General features: G+C 35.5%; 1 protein-coding gene across 2 annotated transcripts in view; it reads right to left on the bottom strand.

Annotated features, from left to right (window-relative positions):
* CSMD1 (CUB and Sushi multiple domains 1) overlaps window positions 1-18,427 on the bottom strand; it is a 1,058,834-nt gene that overhangs the window by 137,913 nt on the left and 902,494 nt on the right. For both annotated transcript variants that reach the window (XM_030269463.4, XM_030269462.4), the window contains exons 34-37: window positions 14,223-14,426; window positions 13,264-13,388; window positions 12,552-12,648; window positions 7,085-7,189 (exon numbers count right to left, since the gene is read on the bottom strand). In XM_030269463.4, the coding sequence (XP_030125323.4) occupies window positions 7,085-7,189; window positions 12,552-12,648; window positions 13,264-13,388; window positions 14,223-14,426 (531 nt within the window). The remainder of the gene's footprint in view (window positions 1-7,084; window positions 7,190-12,551; window positions 12,649-13,263; window positions 13,389-14,222; window positions 14,427-18,427) is intronic.

Consider the following 18,427-nt stretch of genomic DNA (forward strand, 5'->3'; position numbering starts at 1 on the left):
ATATTTTGAAAATTTATTAGCACAAAATTCCATAAAGAGCAGAGAAACAAGATACTTTACTGAATGTGATCCTGTGCATCCTTCAATTCACTTATGTGAAAAAGAAACCTGACTACTACTCTCAATATTTTCCTATAAAATCTAACCTGTTTGGTGACAGTATGTGCAACTGGACTGTATTTAGTACAGAAATTACATTATATTGGACATTATTCTGATATGTGATGCGTTAGCCTGTTGTTCCAGATAGTTCATCATGAAACAATATATGATATTATTCACTGAGACCCTAGCTTAACTAGGGAAATACAATTTTCTTATAGCTAATGTTGATCACATATTTTCATACAGACATGGTTTTAACTTTATGCCATAAACCTCTATGTACGTACTTTTCATCACTCAACTATTAATGCCTTACAAATATTTAATACACAAATTAAAATTTCACACAACTCCAGTGTTTTTCAAGTTTTAGCTGAAGTAAATACATTTTTCCTAATAAAGCACATGGAAGTCTGAAATAGCTTTTCACAGGAAATTTGGATTACGCTACTTTCCTTTTCTTTCCTGGAATTAAGTTCTTTGGTCCTGAATGTTCCTTGTTAGTCCTGTGCCCTTGAGTTTTACTATATTTCACTTTTATCAGGAATGAAGATAATGATTAGCCATTCTAATTCTGAGTGAAAACCATCAAGGTATGAAGTATAGATTTCAAACCAAATGATGCAAGAGGGATCAAAAAAAAATTTTCAAATTAGCAAATAAAGAATTATTTAATAGTTGCAAATAATGGGACCTCCCTGAAGCAGTTATTTTATGTAATGAAATGCATAATTTATGAAAATATCTAAATGTACTGTAAAGATTTTCAGAAATTTCTATTGCAGAATTTACAAATTTTTATATTCTTCCAATATAATTAACTTTCAAATGATGCTATGGTGACTTTACATGGCCACTAGGAATCTCATGTGTCATCACTATGTGGAAATGTAATGTTCCAAATAATCATGAAGATATTGTCATTAACTTCAATGGTTTGGGTTTTGCTGCAGGTTAACTAGTATTATTCTTTTGGTCAATCAGTCTGGATTTTACAATAGCATAAAAGTATTTATGTCTGGAAAGTTCCTTTGAGTATAGGTACTAAATAGCTGTGACATGCATCCACACAAACTGTTTCAGCTTTAAGTGAAGTGCAATGCCTCATCTCAGTAATTCAAAGTACCATATGCAGACTGCTGTTCACTAATTTGTGAATCCAGCGTTCAGATGCAACTGAAGAAAATCAATGCTTATTTCTGCTTTTTTTTATCTTTCTCACTCTTGAATAGAAAATAAAATTTAAAAAGATCTGTTCCAAGATCACTGTTATTAAATAAATAAGCACCTAACAAAGACACAGTGACTAAATAGCTTACAGGTATCAATCTACTTGCTGAATTCTGTGAATATAACTTTGAGGATCTGTTCCTGTCATTAAAAAATGTTTATTCTGGAACTCAGCACTCTTGTATGTTGAGAGTTACAGGTCTGCAGGCCCTGTATGAATAAAGTTACTTTTACATATTTTTCTGAGTTACAGAAACAGCTATAACAGTGGCTGCATAGCAACACTAATAATGTGCTCGTTATATAGCTCATTCCATCATTGATCAAATAGCATACAAAATTTAAACAGATTATGATCAATCAAAAAACTTAAAATTAACCTTCTGTGTAACTGATATTGTAGTATACTATGTATTTATCTTTAACAGATTCTAATAAATAAGTTAAAAACTTTTTTTCTGCTACCTGCTTATACTTTTCATAACATTTTGTATATACCACTTATTTGGTCTGAAAAATTATACAAATTATAAAATATTCTATCAGAATGTCATAAAACACTTTGCCTTTCTTTGATATACCTGATATTAAGAAGCAATATTCCTATCCCAAAAGCAAGACAAAGTTGAAAGCAGAATCAAATACTATTCTGAATCCTGAAATCTCTGTTATTCTAACCATTCCATAATACTAGCCCAGTGTAGTTCAAAAATTCATCTAGTTAGAATAGGTCCAAACATCAAAAGAATGCTTGAGAGACAGCAAACAAATTCTGGTATGTGAGGACAAACTTGGAGTCTTAAATATTCAGAGACTTGAAAAATACATTATTAAACTAGGTTGTATGTGAACAGTCAGTAATACAGGGAAAACATGTTAAATGTCAAGTCCAAGCAATCAGAAAAGGAGCAAGGGTTTCTTAAGTGCATGCTTTTCAGAGCTCAGTTTCTGCTACGCAGTACAAAATAGAACACATCAATGTCAAGAGTGATAACCCTCTTCGTGACCTTCTTCCACTTACTGTTTGCTAAACACTTTCTTGACTCTGCTGTGGCATAAGACAAACATGCTTTACTTACATAATTATATCCATGCCTACAATTACCTCATATTCTGTCCAAACATCACTGCCATTGCTGGCAGAAAGAAAATCCTTGCTGGCATATCTGACAATGTGAATGCCCATTAGTGTCCATTTCAGAAAGCTGAGAACTGGACAACACAAGAATGTCTTGACAGCTGGACCAAAAGTCATCAGGCTTTCTTTTTTTGAATTCCTCATTCCTCCCACCCTATGCAGCTAATGGAAACATATTATGCTTTACTATATTATAAACATCAAGCTGGAGTGAATTGTTCTTTCCATTTTGGTAATGGTGTATATCAAAATCCAAGCTGTCCCTTTCAAAACTTCATGCTTCAGACACCAGCCTAGAAAATGTCTTTATCTCAATGAGTTACTGCAGAGAGGTCAAATTCTTGTCAACATCTAGTAAGTTTCACAGATATACTGACAGGATCAGGACCTGCTAAATTAAAAATGGCATGTTTATGATTCACACCTGCTTTAACACAGGGAAACAGAAAAGACTTGCACTAAAGAGCTACATTAAAATCCAAATTGCATGAAAGATCTTAAACTGGACCTGTGAAATATAATATTGAAGGAATATATTGCTGCTTGGAAGAATATATTTTCTTCTCTGCTAGTCTGATTTTTATCTTTCAATTTATTAGATATGTTCATGATAGAGAAGCTCTACAAAAGACAGTCAATTGCTTTCTAGTTCCCTTACCAGTGAATCCTTTGTTTCAGCTGCCAAGAAACTTTAACGCTTGAAAAGACATGATAAAGTAGCTTTAGAAAAGGAGATGTTGGTTAAAAGTAAGCTTATGTTCTCATACATATTCCATTGTATTTGTATAGCAGTAAACTAAAAGCTTACAAAATGAGTGATGCTGACCTGTGCCACATATCCTAATTCAAAGTAATAGAGCTAGATGACACTATTAAAATATTGATTGCATAAAATAAGATTTTTACTAAAAAACGTAATTATAATCCCTAAATTTGGAGAGACAAATAAATAGATAGATAGATAGATACTTATAGACATTTAAAAAGGTGGCCTAAACCTATACATCAATATTCAGCATATATTCAGTTTTTACTAAAACAAACTTGACTTTAACTGACAAGTTCAAGCAGCATGCTGGGAAAAACACTCACTATTTCCAGACTTTTTATTTTTTCATTTGTTTGAATATTAAGGAAAATATTTAAACTACCACTGAATAAATAAATGAGATTTTAAGACCAAGCTTAAAAGATCGGTAGCCACAAATGCAGTGGAATTAAACAGTCACATTTTCAGAACAAATAATTTGGATAGTTGATTCCTTCATTCATTAGATTAAAAAGTAATTTAATCAAATAACAGGGATATTTATTCTTCCTACTGTTGTACATATTAGGAATGCAACAAAATACTCTTTGATTTGATTTGCTTGTGGTAGTAAAAATAATTATGTTTGGTATTTATTCTAATACATGCATATGAAGGATTAGTTAAATGACTAATTCTCATCTTTTCTACAGTAACTTGTTGCATATTTTACTGCTTTGTTAACCATAGGTTGCTGCAACCAGCTTAAAAACCTACAGTCCTTCTGAAATAGCAGGAAACATCACATAGTAGCTCTCAACAATACTTACAATTCTGTTGTGACCAGAAGGACCACTTATTTCTTTTAATATGAATTTGTTTATCTGACTTGAAAAACAAAACAAAACCAAAACCCAAACAAATCAAAGAGCAAAACAAACAATGAAATAACAATGAAACAAAGGGGAAAAAAACCTACGTCATCAATCTGACCATAGCATACAAATTCAATAGACCACTTAACCCAGGCAAATAAACGTTTACATTCGTGATGTCTAGCATAAAAACATCCTAAAGTAAATGACAAAGTTTTATTATTCGCCTTAAGGCTTGTGTGTTTTTGAAGGCTATAAAGCAAACCTAGGCACTGCCTAGATTAGACATAGACTTGGGTTTGCAGGAGCTGACAGTCCACATCCTTCCCATGAAAATAAAGACATACATAGAAAAAACATGCAAATGGACAGGGCAAGAGAAAGACATTGTTAAAAAGAAGAAAATGTTTCAAGAAATAAACTATTCTTATTCAAACATTTAAATCATCTTAAAATATTTACAATTTGAATAAGCTTTCATCAGTGGCTGAAGCTTGTATAAAGTAATTATGAATTTCTATAAAGTTATTTCAAATCAATATACAGTGTGGAATATAAGATATGTGATCAAGTGATAGCAAACTAAATATATTTTGCTGAAGTTTTTCCTAACATAGTGATCCAAATCCAGGCAAGTTTATAGCATTTACACTGGTGAAATATCTTCTAATTAGAAATACATCTCCATTTATTCTAAAATATGAAGTGCAAGTTGTAGAGGCATAATTTTTATTGTGAGTAAACAATTTAGTAGCAGCTTCAGGACACCCTCCTCTGTTGTGCCTTGCTCCTTAGAATTTCTTCTGGGATGAAGGGAATGTTCTTAAATAATTCTCTCTCTTGCTGTAATGAAGACTTTTTATATAAGGACATCAGAATACTGTAATGATTAGTTTAGGGCAATCTCACCTACTACTCTAATTTGTCATTTACGTAAAAGGTAAGGCTAGATGAAATACTACTAGGTCCACTTTATGTCATCTATCCCTGCTGTAGTCTGCTGAGGTAGGATTTGAATTACAAATTTGGACTCAAGGTGCTAAACAGCTTCTTATTGTGATGGATTTTTTTCTTAGTATCTATAGTAGGAAAACTAATTGTCTTCTCTCTAATTCCTAACTGTCTTCCCCCTAGAGAAGTAATTATATCACAGACTCACAGAATATGCTGATTTGGAAGGGACCCAAAATGATCATCAAATCCAACTCTTGGCCCTACACAGGACACCCCAAGAGTCACACCATTGTCCAAGGGCAATGTCCAAACACTTCTTGAGCGCTGTCAGGCTTGGTGCTGTGACCACTGCCCTGGGCAGCCTGTTCCAGTGCCCAACCACCCTCTGGGTGAAAAACCTTTTTCTAATATCCAACCTACACCTCCCTTGGCACAACTTCAGTCTATTCCCTTGGATTCTGTCATTGGTCACCAAAGAGAGGAGATCAGTGTCTGCCCCTCCTCCTCCCCTTACAAGAAGCTGTAACTGCAGTGAGGTCTCCCCTCAGTCTCCTCCAGGCTGAACAGACCAAGAGACCTCAGCTGCTCCTCATACAGCTTCTGCTGTATGAGAAGAGGAAGGCTCTTCACTGTCCTCATGACCTTCCTCTGGAAACTTTTTAATAGCTTACTTTTTAGGAGTTGATTGTTCTGCTCTAATCTGCCCTGGTATGGCCTCACCTTGAGTACTGTGTGCAGTTTTGGGCATCACAATATATTTGTTTGTTTTTGTTTGTTCTTGTTCTTTTGTCTTTGTTCTAACAATTTATCATTCTTGTTATGTAAGGAACAATGAGTGCATAGCAACATTCTCTACACTTCCTACTCAGGTATTCCTCCCACCCTATGTGGCTAATGGAAACATATTATGCTTTACTATATTACAAACATCAAGCTGGAGTGAATTGTTCTTTTCATTTTGGTAATGGTGTATATCAAAATCCAAGCTGTCCCTCTCAAAATTATCAACATTTATTTACTTATGTGTACTTCTTCAAAACATTAAAAACAACATTACTATGTTAGATACTATTATTAGACTCAATGAAATACAAAAGCTAACTCCATTTTCAAGGAAAATTCTTGAATGGCTTTAAAAAAAGAGAGGATGCTTCAAAAATTATAAGGATTTACTTTGTGACCTTCATCTAAGTACTCATCAGACAGTCAACTCATACTTTATAAATAGACTATTCTTATCAATACCTATTTCCAATTAAAATAACATGAGCTATAAAGTACATTTACTGAATTTACTATTATTCTATACTATTTTAAGTTTTGGAGAAATGTAATAATAGAAATGTGGTTGAATTAAATATGATTATATAAGGTAATCCACTATGTTTATAACTCCACATGTCTGTATTTTAGAATGAAGCTTCTCACAAAACATAAAAAGTTTATATATAGTAGAATTTGCCATGAAAATTCTTAGATTATTCTGTTTATACCATCAGTGATTTACCAAGATAACTGTTGCATTTTCTTGTAGCTCTGGGATTAAAATGTTGGTTTTTTGCAATTATAGCAATTTGTTGAGAGAAAATAATTTGAAGGAAAGGAAAGAACTACAAGGCATAAATGTATCCACATATTAATAGATAAAAATACATTATCTTCTCTGGTTTTATATATTTTCAAGAAGGGAAATTAACTCCTACTATTTTTTTTGTGTCACCTAAATTTCAGAACTAAGCTGAAATAAGAAAACCCACATCAATATTAAACTTCACATTTAAAAAATGCTGTTATTAATTGCCAGGTTGATTTCTTATGTGCTTCTAATTTGTGAAAGCCACCTTCCATCAGTTCCAAATGTCACTTCATTTAAAATTTCAGCTTAATAGATGCTGCTTATACAAGGCTTGGTAGTCAGGAAAGAAAAAAAAAAAAACAAAAAACAAGCAAGCAAAAGGAACAGTGTAAAATATCCGTTTCCTCTTCTATATGAATGCTTTTCCCAAGTAAGTTTCACAAAACAAGGAGCCTTACTTTTGTATTCTAGGTGAAAACCAGCTGCTGCCACACTAATGTCAGAGTGAAAATGAAGGTAAAGTTGATTTGAGGTGCTATTCAACAATGCTGGCACAGTTGTACCTGGAAAAAGAAAAGTTATGGAATAAACTACAACATACTGGTCACAGTTTCGCATAGAAAAGACATAACCAGGACTGAATCAGACAGGCTTATTTTCTTCTCATTACATACATGGGAATCAAATATTCTGCTATGTTCTTCCTTGTTTCCTCGTGAAGCTGCAGGAAAAGTTTGATTACAAGCCATAACAATAAGAGTCTATGCAAGCACAATCAAACAAGACCCCATCATGTTTAGAGGAAACCTTATTGATTTGGACAGAAGAAAAGAGATGTAAAGAGAGAAAAAATAATCACATAAATAAAGTATCTGATTATGATGACAAGCTCAGCTGCCATTTGCCTGTTTGCCCATATTTTTATAAAACCTGCAGTACAGAACAAAGAAGTCCAGATTTTTTTCTGCGTGCATGCCACACCTTCTTCCCACAATAATATTTCAACCATTCATGCTAATTCAGAGGATATGACCGAAAATGAAGAAGCAGGTACAACACACTAAAAAAACCCAAAACAATATACTAGCTTTTCCTAATTCAAATATCTATAATAAAACTGCTTGGTGTGTGTGCTACACAACAAGCTTATCATTAACCCTAGATATATTCTTTGCCACTGGAATTGTTAAGTCTGGCAAATACTTATTTTATTATCACATGATACCATGCAACTCATATTCTACTGTCTAAAGCTGGAAGACCTACTGAGTCTAAAAATTATATCTTTTTCTATGATTACCCTCAAAGACAGTATCAAGTAGCTAATGAATTTCAATGGTGGATGCATAAGAAAAACTCTCATTTCCTGTGGGGCATTTTCTGTTTCTAAAGTAACTGTCAGCAACCTAGGTATGAGCCTGAAACTTGGGCTTAAAAAGAACTGCTGAAAAGAATTATCTTCCTAAGTCTACAGTCTAAACTAGGAACTGGTAAATACTTCTAAATCTAAAAATGAATTAAGCAAAATCTTGATATAAATTGAGGAGCTGAAAGATGAGAAGCTGGCCTTTAAGAAAGGTGTTTATTGTCTGACATGGAAATTCAAAATATCCAAATTCAGACAGTACAGAGCACTCACATCACATGATGTGAAGCATCTCCCTGGAAGAAGGACTGACAATCCAGACAGGGTAGTCACACTCCTACCACGAGAGACTTTCACGGCAGGCACCTCCAGCGATCTGATGAGTCCCCGTTTCACTGCCTGCACACCCCACCCTCACAGTGAGACCAGGTTTCCTCACAGATTCCACCATGGGTCTCCTGCATTAGTGTCCTGGATGTCTCATTCCATGAAGCCATTTATTCACAGGGCACTTACACTGAAAGAGCTCAAGCTGATGCTTCCAAGGAGAATCCCAACCAAAAAGCCCCTGGGCTTTTGTGCCCTCACAGTCTCACCACTCACAAAAGTCTCTTCACCCCTACTCCTCAGCTCCTGCCATGTCTCTGAGTGTCCCATCCCAGGCTGAACCACAAGTCCCTGAGCACTTTGCTGTGCAAGGTTCAAGGCCTCTTGCCTCAGGCTGCACCACCCAGAGCTCCATGAGCAGCTTGAACTTCAGCTGCTCAAGCAGCTACCGGCACAAACTGTATTCCTCAACAGTACCCATAAAGAATTTGAAATAAATTTAAGGATGTTTAAGATGTCCTGTAGCAATGAGGATTTTAATTCACAATCACTATTACACGCTCTAAAGAGCAAAAGTCACTTGGCAATTCTGTTCCTTTGTAGGACCTGGTAACATTTAACACCAGTCTTTAACTTCCTTAAAGGGTGATATTCATTAAGATTAGAAGTTAGATCATATTGCACTGTGGGAAATAAATGAGGCTAGTTTTTAATTCTCATAATTGCTATGTATATTCAATGGAATTGTTCAGGCTGGTTATCTGTCACAAATGGAACAGCCGGAGACTGATACTGGTCCCCACACAGTTTCAATATCTTCAGAAATTATTTGCATGGTGGAATTGAAAGCACCCTCACCAAGTTTGCTGGTGACACTGAACTGAGGGGAGGGGCTGACATGTCAGAGAGACCTGGACAGTCTGAAAGAGTAGACTAGCAAGAACAGTATGAACTTTAACAGAGACAAGTGCAAAGCCCTGCATGTCTGTTAGAATAAGCAAAAGACCATGATACAGGCCAGGATTTGTGAGGCTGGGGAACAGCCCTGCTGAAAGGACTTGGGACTATTGCACTGGTCAAGCTGCATATGAATCAGCAGTGCACTGCTGCAGCAAAGAAGGCAAAAAGGTTCCTGAGATGCACCCAGAAAAGCATTATGCGCACAGATAGAGAAACCATCATACTGCTCCTCCCAGCACTTGTCAGCCTGTGTATGGATTATTGTGTCCCATTCTGGTCCTCACAATGCACGAAAGACAAGGACAGACTGGAGACGTCCAAAGCAGGACCATGAAGATGATCAAAGGCTGGAGAACTTACCCTTTGAAAAAAGTCCAAAGGAGTTAGGTCTCTTTCTGTAGAAGAGAAATCTCAGAGGGGACCTCATCCCAGTATTCCAATACCTAAAGGGCTCCTTACTTCACTGGGAGCCACAAGGAGAACACATGGGGCAAGAGGTCTAAGATGCAAAGGGGAATGTTTCATCTTAACATTAGAAAGAACATTTTTACAGTGGAAACCACCATGCCCTGCAGCAACCACTCAGGTGACATGATAAAGTCTCCATCACTGGGGGTATTGAAGATACAATGGGACAGAGTACTGGACAATATCATCTAGGTTCCCTTTCTTACAAAAGGTTGAACTACCTGATCTTGTGAAGTCCTTTCCAGCCTGGATTGTTCTAGGATTTTATGAATCTGTGATCTAACTGGAATTCTACTGTTCACTTGTTAACCTCTGCCTTTTCTGGGATTGTGTATATGAAATATGGAAGACATGTTTCCATGTGGTAACCAGATGTAGTGTCCCAATTGTTTTGGATATTGCTTACTGTCAATAGAGAGAAATGGTACTTAAAGTGCAGGAGCAGACATCATTGATGATAGCTTAACTGTAGCTATTTCCATGCTAGAGATGTGTAGATATCTAATGGTCATGTAGATGGATACCATGGCAGGATACTGGGAGTCTTACAGACTTCCTAACCTTTTGATTGAAAATCTGTAGTCTGGAAAATAGGCAACTCTCCTAGGAGGCAGTAAATGCATGCAAGTTTTGCCTAAAGGCTTATAAAGGAATGACGACTGATAGGCTACCTACTTAAGTGTTCCATTATGGTATTATTACAGAAGATTGCGTCCCTTTCAAGTATCAGCAATGGCAACAAAGAGTAATGCATCTCATTCCAGAGGTAAACATTACACTCAATGTGTGAAAGTCTGTGTCTAAGAAATTTCCAGGCCAAGAATGGAGATCAATAGTCATTTTAAGCATTTCTTGGATTTGCACAAGCATGAAGTATGGGTCAAATTCCTACCTAAATTCTTTCTAAATTTAACTACCATCATAAGAGTAGATTCTCCAGATGCCAACCTCAATGACTACTGTATTTGTATTCTCTCTCTGTATATGTTTATACACACCTATATATATGTATGCATTCAAAGGAAGGATCTACTCTACACATCATGTAGCTAAATGCTATGTAGAGAAGAGGGTTGCACTGAGCACACAACGAGCTCAAACAGGTAATTTCAGTCATCCAGGAATCTTGGAAATTATTACAGACTGGACAAAAAGACACAGACTCAGTGAATTCAACTTTCCAAATCAGTTCTGCGACACAATTAGCACAATTTAGTCAGTTCTTTGCAAATGTATACCTTTACCTCTTGAATGTTTATTTAGAAGACAGAGGAACCCACAGAGAGTGAATCAGAAGATAGTAGTTTCATCCAAGATTTAGTAAGAGAGAAATTTTGCCACTCATTAAATCATGCCTGGAATTTAGTTTCAATGCCACATCATTGGTTCAGTTTTGAGAACAGAAGGTTTCATGTCCTCTTTGCATATTCTTTCCCACGCAGAAAAAAAGTTCTTCATTTTAGGTCTGACATTCATTATACAAGAGACAAACCCACATAAATGCATGCTACTTTATCTCCAATGAAATATTTCTAATACAAAAAGTTGTTTTTTTAAGTTTCCTTGGAAGTTAGGAAGGCTTATAAGCTAAAGCAAGATGACACACTTATTTTGTAGAATAAGGAAGTGTTTTGAGTCTTCAGTATTGTTAAATAGAATATTGTTAATTGCATAATTTCAGCTGTTCTTTATCCAATGGGTCCAATTTATTAGCCATATAATTCACTTCCAAAAGTAGAATAATTTTCATAATTTCATTTTTCTTACTGCCAATTTAGCAAACAACCTTGTCACTAGCATTTAAAATAAAATGTTATAACTGTTGGACTGGGTCTGGCTGGGACGGAGTTAATTACTGTAGGTGGCACAGTGCTGTGCTTTGGTTTTGTGACCAAAACCATATTGATAACACAGGGATGATTGAGGTATTGCTGAGCAGCACTTACACAGTGTCATGGCCTTCCCACACCATCCCACCAGTGAGGAGACTGGGGGGCAACACAGCCAGGACAGCTGCCCTTAACTGACCAAAGGGATATGCCATAAGTTGTGGCATTGTGTTAATCAGTGAATTTTTCAGTTGATTCTTCATTTTCTTACTAATCAAATATGCATCTATACTTCAAAAGTTTTTTAAAATCACCAGAGGCAAAAATCCACCTGCTTTAGCTACGTCAGAATCAGAGCAGTAATAATGAGTCTGGGTTATTATTCATGACCTTTCTCTTGGTTTAGTTTACAGAACACACTACTTCTATAAAAAGACTCCTAAAAGGAGGAAAAAGTGTATGTGCTTGATGTACATTTTAAACAACTAATTATCTGGGGCTTTTTGTATTACAGTTGTATTAAATTGGTTTGTTCTGTGAGGTCTGGTGAGTTTAGATGAATACAGAATGCTTCATCTTTTGCATGAGAAAGGCAGGCTAATAAGGATAAGTTAAGTCAAATCTATCAAGGGAAGCTCCATGAATGTCAATACTAATTTATATCCCTGTATCTCCTCTATGCGAGGGGCAGGAAAAATAAAATAAAGTATTTTTTGGAAAGTATTATCAATTAAATTCCACTAATCAAAGTTAAACATTTTAGTGTCCTATTTTCTTCTGAAAACCTCTTTGAATGTGAATATTGACATGCTTACGCCACCTGAAGTCTCCTCCCAAAATCAAGAACATTCCATAATAGTATCATAAATGATGACTACATACTCCTTACCTATATGTGTGAGCAAATAAAGGCATGTTCTCTCACATACATATCTAGATATAAAACTGTATCTTTAAATCATGGCATATCCTAACCTGAAAAGCTCCCAAGACGTGGTGCTGTCATATCTCCACCATCATATATTTCAAGGGAGTCCCAGTTATGTTCAGTGGCAAAGCTGATCACCTGGATCTATAAAACAGGACCACAGAACTTTTTTAGGCCAACAAGCCATGTGAATATTTAAATGTTCTAAAACCAACAAAATAAAAAGAGAACACATAGCAAAGAAAAGAAAAATAAGAGATTCAAGCAAAAGACATATCAGTAAAAAGAATGTAAATGAAAAATCAATATTCACTTCTTGCATTGTGTTAATTCTTAGAAAATATAACACAAAGTCGGTAAGAAGGATTTTGCATGTGTGTTGCATCATATGAAATAATTACTCAAAGTGTAAATGAGCAGATAATCAAGACAGCTGCAGCACTCTCAAGGGCCTCAGTAATACCCTAGTAGATAGGAAGAGTTGGCATTTGCGTATCAAATTGAAGGATCAGGACCTGTTTTCAATATACTACAAAGTTAAAACAGAAAACTGCTTGTTAATCACTTCTCATTCATACCCCCATGTGAAAATAAAGTAACATAAAATCAAGCTAACCAAAGAACAATAATGAGAAATCCAAAGCACTAATATTTCAAGTACTCCACTCCCCAGTTATAGGATTACAAATGTATGAAATTTTTAGAGACATAAACAAAGAAAGTACTTAATATTCCATGCTTGACAGAATACAGACTTGCCTGAATACCTGATCCCTCAGTCACTATGATTTTCCACACACAATTCAAGCTGTTACCATAAGGTTCAGGGTAACCTGGTGAAAGAATAGTACCTCTGCGCTCAGTAAAATTCCCACTGCATGGCACTGAAAGAAAGTATTATCACAAATTATTACACAACTTAAACCACTTTAGAGAACATAGAAATAATAATAATTTTACTAAGATCTAGATAATTATAATAATCTGCTTTTGTAGCATAAACAGATAGACATGAAGCAATCATCTGAACTGAGAATGCATCTTATCTAAAATATATTCATGGCATCCAGCATAAGATGCAACCTGTCTGAAGAAACAATTTAGAAATTAACTTCATTTTTCATGTGTGCAGCCTAGAACAGCCCAGCAGCAGAGGTTTATCATGTCTTACTTAGAGAAACAACAAACTGTAAAGACATAATATTAAACACAATCATGAGGGACAGAAATCATGTGAATTTACCAACAGCCCAAGATAGTTCCAATATTGACTCTATCTGATAAAGCTGTGTAGTACATTGAATATTTTTTAGTGCATAAGGTTCAAGAAAACACAACAACAACAACAAAAGAAAAAAAAAAAAAACAAAAGACAAACTGAGTACTGTGTAATAAAACAGGTAAAGACACTTCTGGAGAATTAAATTCTGTCCTGTATTTCAAGCTGTAGATAAGTAATGAAAATAATGAATGTTCAAAAAAATGTGCATCACACTTGTTCATATAATCTAAGTCATTATATGAAACAATATACCGCCTATGAGCCAGCTGCTACACAATTAATTCTTGATATGGAAAACTGCTCTTTTAAATTGGGCATGACTGATACTAATCAAAGGAGAGGGAATATATGGGTTAAATACTATTTTCTGAAACAATTCCAGAATCCTAATTCCGAGACATGTGACAGAACAGACAATGTAAATGTAATTGCTTACCTACACAGCTTGGTACTGTGTCATTCCACTGAGCTAAGGCATTTGGTACAGACTGACATCGGATAGCTTTTGAGCCTTGTAGCAGATAGCCAGGACTACACTCAAATCGAACAATGGAGCCCGCTGAAAACTCAGAGCCAATTCTCCTTCCATACCTAGGCTCTGGAACTGAGCTACACTGTGTGTCGCTTGTGCGTGGAACAGCTGTATACAGAGAGAAAAATATAAAGTCATGAATACAAATGACAGCCATAATAAAAAAAAGAATAGACCAGTAAAAATGCCGATTGTTTCTTGTAGGGCAGAGCTTAATTCATGTTACTTGCTCTTCTCCTGTATTCTCAAAGAATGAACTAATGCTTTCATGGCTATTAGCTGGAATCTGGTTTTGGGCTGTGCTTGTGTACAGTTATGTGTGTGCCATGGCCGCTCAGAGACATTTTGACTTTGGATGCACAGCTTTAGACATACAAAGGTCAGTGGGAGTTTCTGTGGCCCTCTTCAATAACAGGATACTACATCTAACACCTACTTCACTTATAAATATGGGGCCTTTGGCTTCTCACTAGAATTTTCTCATTAAAAGTCCAGAAAAAAAAGTATGGTGTAGATAATCAGATATAAAGACAACATAATATCTTAAAAATATTTGATTTATCATAATGGAAAACATAAAATGATAAAAATACACTCTCCAGGCTATTTCAGTGTTTTCTTTTGACAATTTTTTTTATCAATAATGTCTGGGAATTTATAAATCTGAAGTGATACAAGAATAGTTAAAAGATTGCCAGCAATATGCAAAGAGCAAAATAATAACATTCAATAGAAGCCCGTGGGATAGTTTTCCCTTTGGCTTCATTACTTATAAACACTTCTTGATGATAGGTATTTTTTATGCCTACTGACTGTTGCTATTGTGCATGTTGTTCATATATAAAACTTTCTCTTACTACATATCATTTTGCAGTTAGCTAGTAAATGCCGATTTAAAAACAAATTAAAATATTTATATAGAAAATGACAGAGGTATAATTTATGTGCAGTATAATCTATGTTTTACAGTATAATAAATGTACATAAAAATAATCTTATTAAATATATCCAATTTTTCTGTGTTAGTGGCATGTTCAAAAGCTTTATGCTTTATTTCACCAGCTTGGTTTGTTCAAGAATTAGTTTTAGAACGTCACTGCATCTAGGTATGAATAAGTACCACCACGAAAATTGCTTGCCATTTAGTCCCTAAGTAAATGACTCAAAATGGCACCAGGGAGGGGAAAAAAAAAAAAAAAATCATGTAAGTGTTACACTTTATTCCTGGAAAATTTTCAAGCATGGTGCTTCTGGCTCACTAATGTAAACAGAATCACAGCTATATTTAGTTTTATTTCTCAGTGAAGAGTGATATTCCTATCTGTTCATGGGTACAACTGTACACATCCCCACCACACCTGTTCAGCTACCCTGGTCACTAAGTAAACTGCAAGGTGAATAGAGCTTATGCATACTTATCTTAATATTGATAACTTTATGTTCATCCTATTTCTTATACTGTCATTTGCTCTATTCAGAATCATAATTAAGTTTGAAGTAATTGTAAATGCTCCAAAAATTAGCATTTCTTAACAAGTTGGATATAGAACACTGATTGAAATAAATTCTATTTTAAACCTAGCATTTAACATGCAACACATTTTAGCAGAACAAGGAAAGTTGTCATTTATTATTACATTATGTTCCACCAGTTTAAACATTGCTACCACCTATAACAGTTAAGTTTGCCCAAGTATTACTTAATGTAGACAAAAGCTTTTTCTAAGAAGATTTAGAAATAATTAATACTAGCAATAAAAGAAAAATACATTCTCTTTTTTGTGGTGAGCTGATTAATCAGACAAGGTGAGACAGACACCATAACACATATTTTTCTTCTAAATCAGTACATTGGTTGCAGATTTTAACCTTGAAAGCTACAGAAAGTTGTAAAATGTACTCATTTAAAGATTTAAAGAATAGTCAGAGGTAAACTAGCATACTCCTGGGTAAATGCACAATATAGCAAAACAAAAGCAAATCAATTTTATTAAGTTTTTTAAAATGGTTAAACACCGTACACAGTTTAAACAAACAACTTAACGTTCAGCAAACTTAATATGCCTGCCTTTGCTCAAATACATAGGACTTTGTCATTAAGTTCTCAACAGGACGTCAGTATCACACAGATACTCTATGAAACTTGTTCATGCATGCAGTTCTAACCCTGGCAGGAAACCGTTCTGCACTTGTGGAAGGAAAATGATGAAACCATAGTTTAATGATTTCACAGAGTCACAGCTCTTCCTGATGATAACCTGCAGGCGAGATGCAGACTGCCAGGTCAATTCAGCTGACCCAGCTTGCTCTTTTTGCTCTTTTATTTGGATTAATAGCCTTTTCTCTATGCACGCACCTTCTGCACCAGCACTATTTTACTCAAACCTTTTTATTCCATGTTATTGTATAATGACTACACTGGAATAAATGATGACTTTACAACTGCCTACATGATGATGTGTCATATGCCTGGGACTACAGCTGCTGCCATGTAATTAAGCCTTAATCCATCCCTTGGTCAGGGCTACTTGTTCAAATGGGCATTTTGGCCGTGAGATAAATCATTCATAATTATGTGACAGCAAAGGGCTCAGGACATTCTTGTGTACAAACCAGTTTAGATTCAGGAAATTAATATTTAATTATGTTTAATTTATTACCAATTTTACACAAGTTTCTGATCACTGACTCAGGAATTAAAAAGAAAGAAGACACAAACAATCAAACAATTTAATTAAACAGTTTTACTTCATTCTCATCAGGCTCAGGCTCAACTTCAAACACCTATCCTCCCCTTCTTTTTCTCAACTTCCTTGTGTCCATCTTTTTTGTACCAAAGAGGTGAGAGGTAGCATAGGAAGTTGGGGTATGTGCTCTCTTTTCGCTTCCCCCACCTCCCCTGCCAATTAACATTTTACTCATCTTTCTCCTTTTTGCTTCTTTGGGTTTCCACATCACCCTGTTTCTGAATGTTTCTCCTCCAGTGTGGGTCATCCACGGGCTACAGTTCCTCATACTGCAGAACAGTACTTTCACAGGCTGCCAACACCTCTGAGGTGTTCTCACTCCAGCAGGTGTCACCCACAGGCCACAGCCCCTTTAGAAGTACAAGCCCTTTGGCAGGGAATGCCTCTTTCCAAGAGTGCCTCCAACAATTCCTCCAATAGTGTCTCTAGCAGCACGTACCCAGAAGCACCTCTGCCCCAAAGCAGTTGTCACTCAAAATGTTTCTGAGGCACCACACGTTCCTCTGACTGGTGGGAATTTTGGCATGTGAGAGATTGCTTATACCAGCTTCACAGGATGCTGTTTGTGAATAGCACATGGTGGCTTAAGGCCTCCTCCCACACAGGTCACCACCTCAGCCACATGCTAGTTAAGCTTTTAGCTTCTCACATGTCCAAAGCCTATCTGTCTTACCTAAGAGGCTACGTGAACTGACTGAAAATTTCAGCATCACTCCCGGAGTATTTTCCATTCATCGTGTGGAATAAACTCTTGCTCAGCATCCTATGGGAATACCATTTTTCCCTATGTATTTTTTCCCTCAATTTTATAAAAGAGAGGAAACCATAGAAAAAAAAAAATCCTTCCCATTTCTCTAACCCTTGCCTAGAAAACACATCTGGAGAATCCCTACAACAGCTGTGCAGGCAAAGGACACTTTTTAAGTCAGATTTAAGAACATCCTATAACTTTCAGTAATAGCATAAGAAAATTTGCACGTGTACATTAGTAATCTATACTTTTTGTGTGTAACTAGACCTTTTCATTATAATATTCTCTTATGAAAGTTATTTTTCTCTAAGCAAGTTATCTTTGACATGATAGCAAATGTAGGGTCAGTTTACTAGCACTCTTAAATTAGTTCACATACCAGAAATACTTTTTCAGACTAAAAGCTGATATTTTACTGAGATCAGCCCTGACAGTCAAAGACATCCATGGCTGCAGTTGTATCAAATTATTGTATTGCCAGCAAGAAACACTCAATGACATTTAAAATTGACATTTTGCTCAGTTTTTGAGAAGTTTTACTAATACCCTGGTAATGGTTACTATGAGACAAGAAATGCTAAAGATACAAAATCACCATGAGGTACTATTTT

This window comes from Taeniopygia guttata, chromosome 3 (assembly GCF_048771995.1).
Source record: "Taeniopygia guttata chromosome 3, bTaeGut7.mat, whole genome shotgun sequence".
Lineage (NCBI taxonomy): Eukaryota > Metazoa > Chordata > Aves > Passeriformes > Estrildidae > Taeniopygia > Taeniopygia guttata.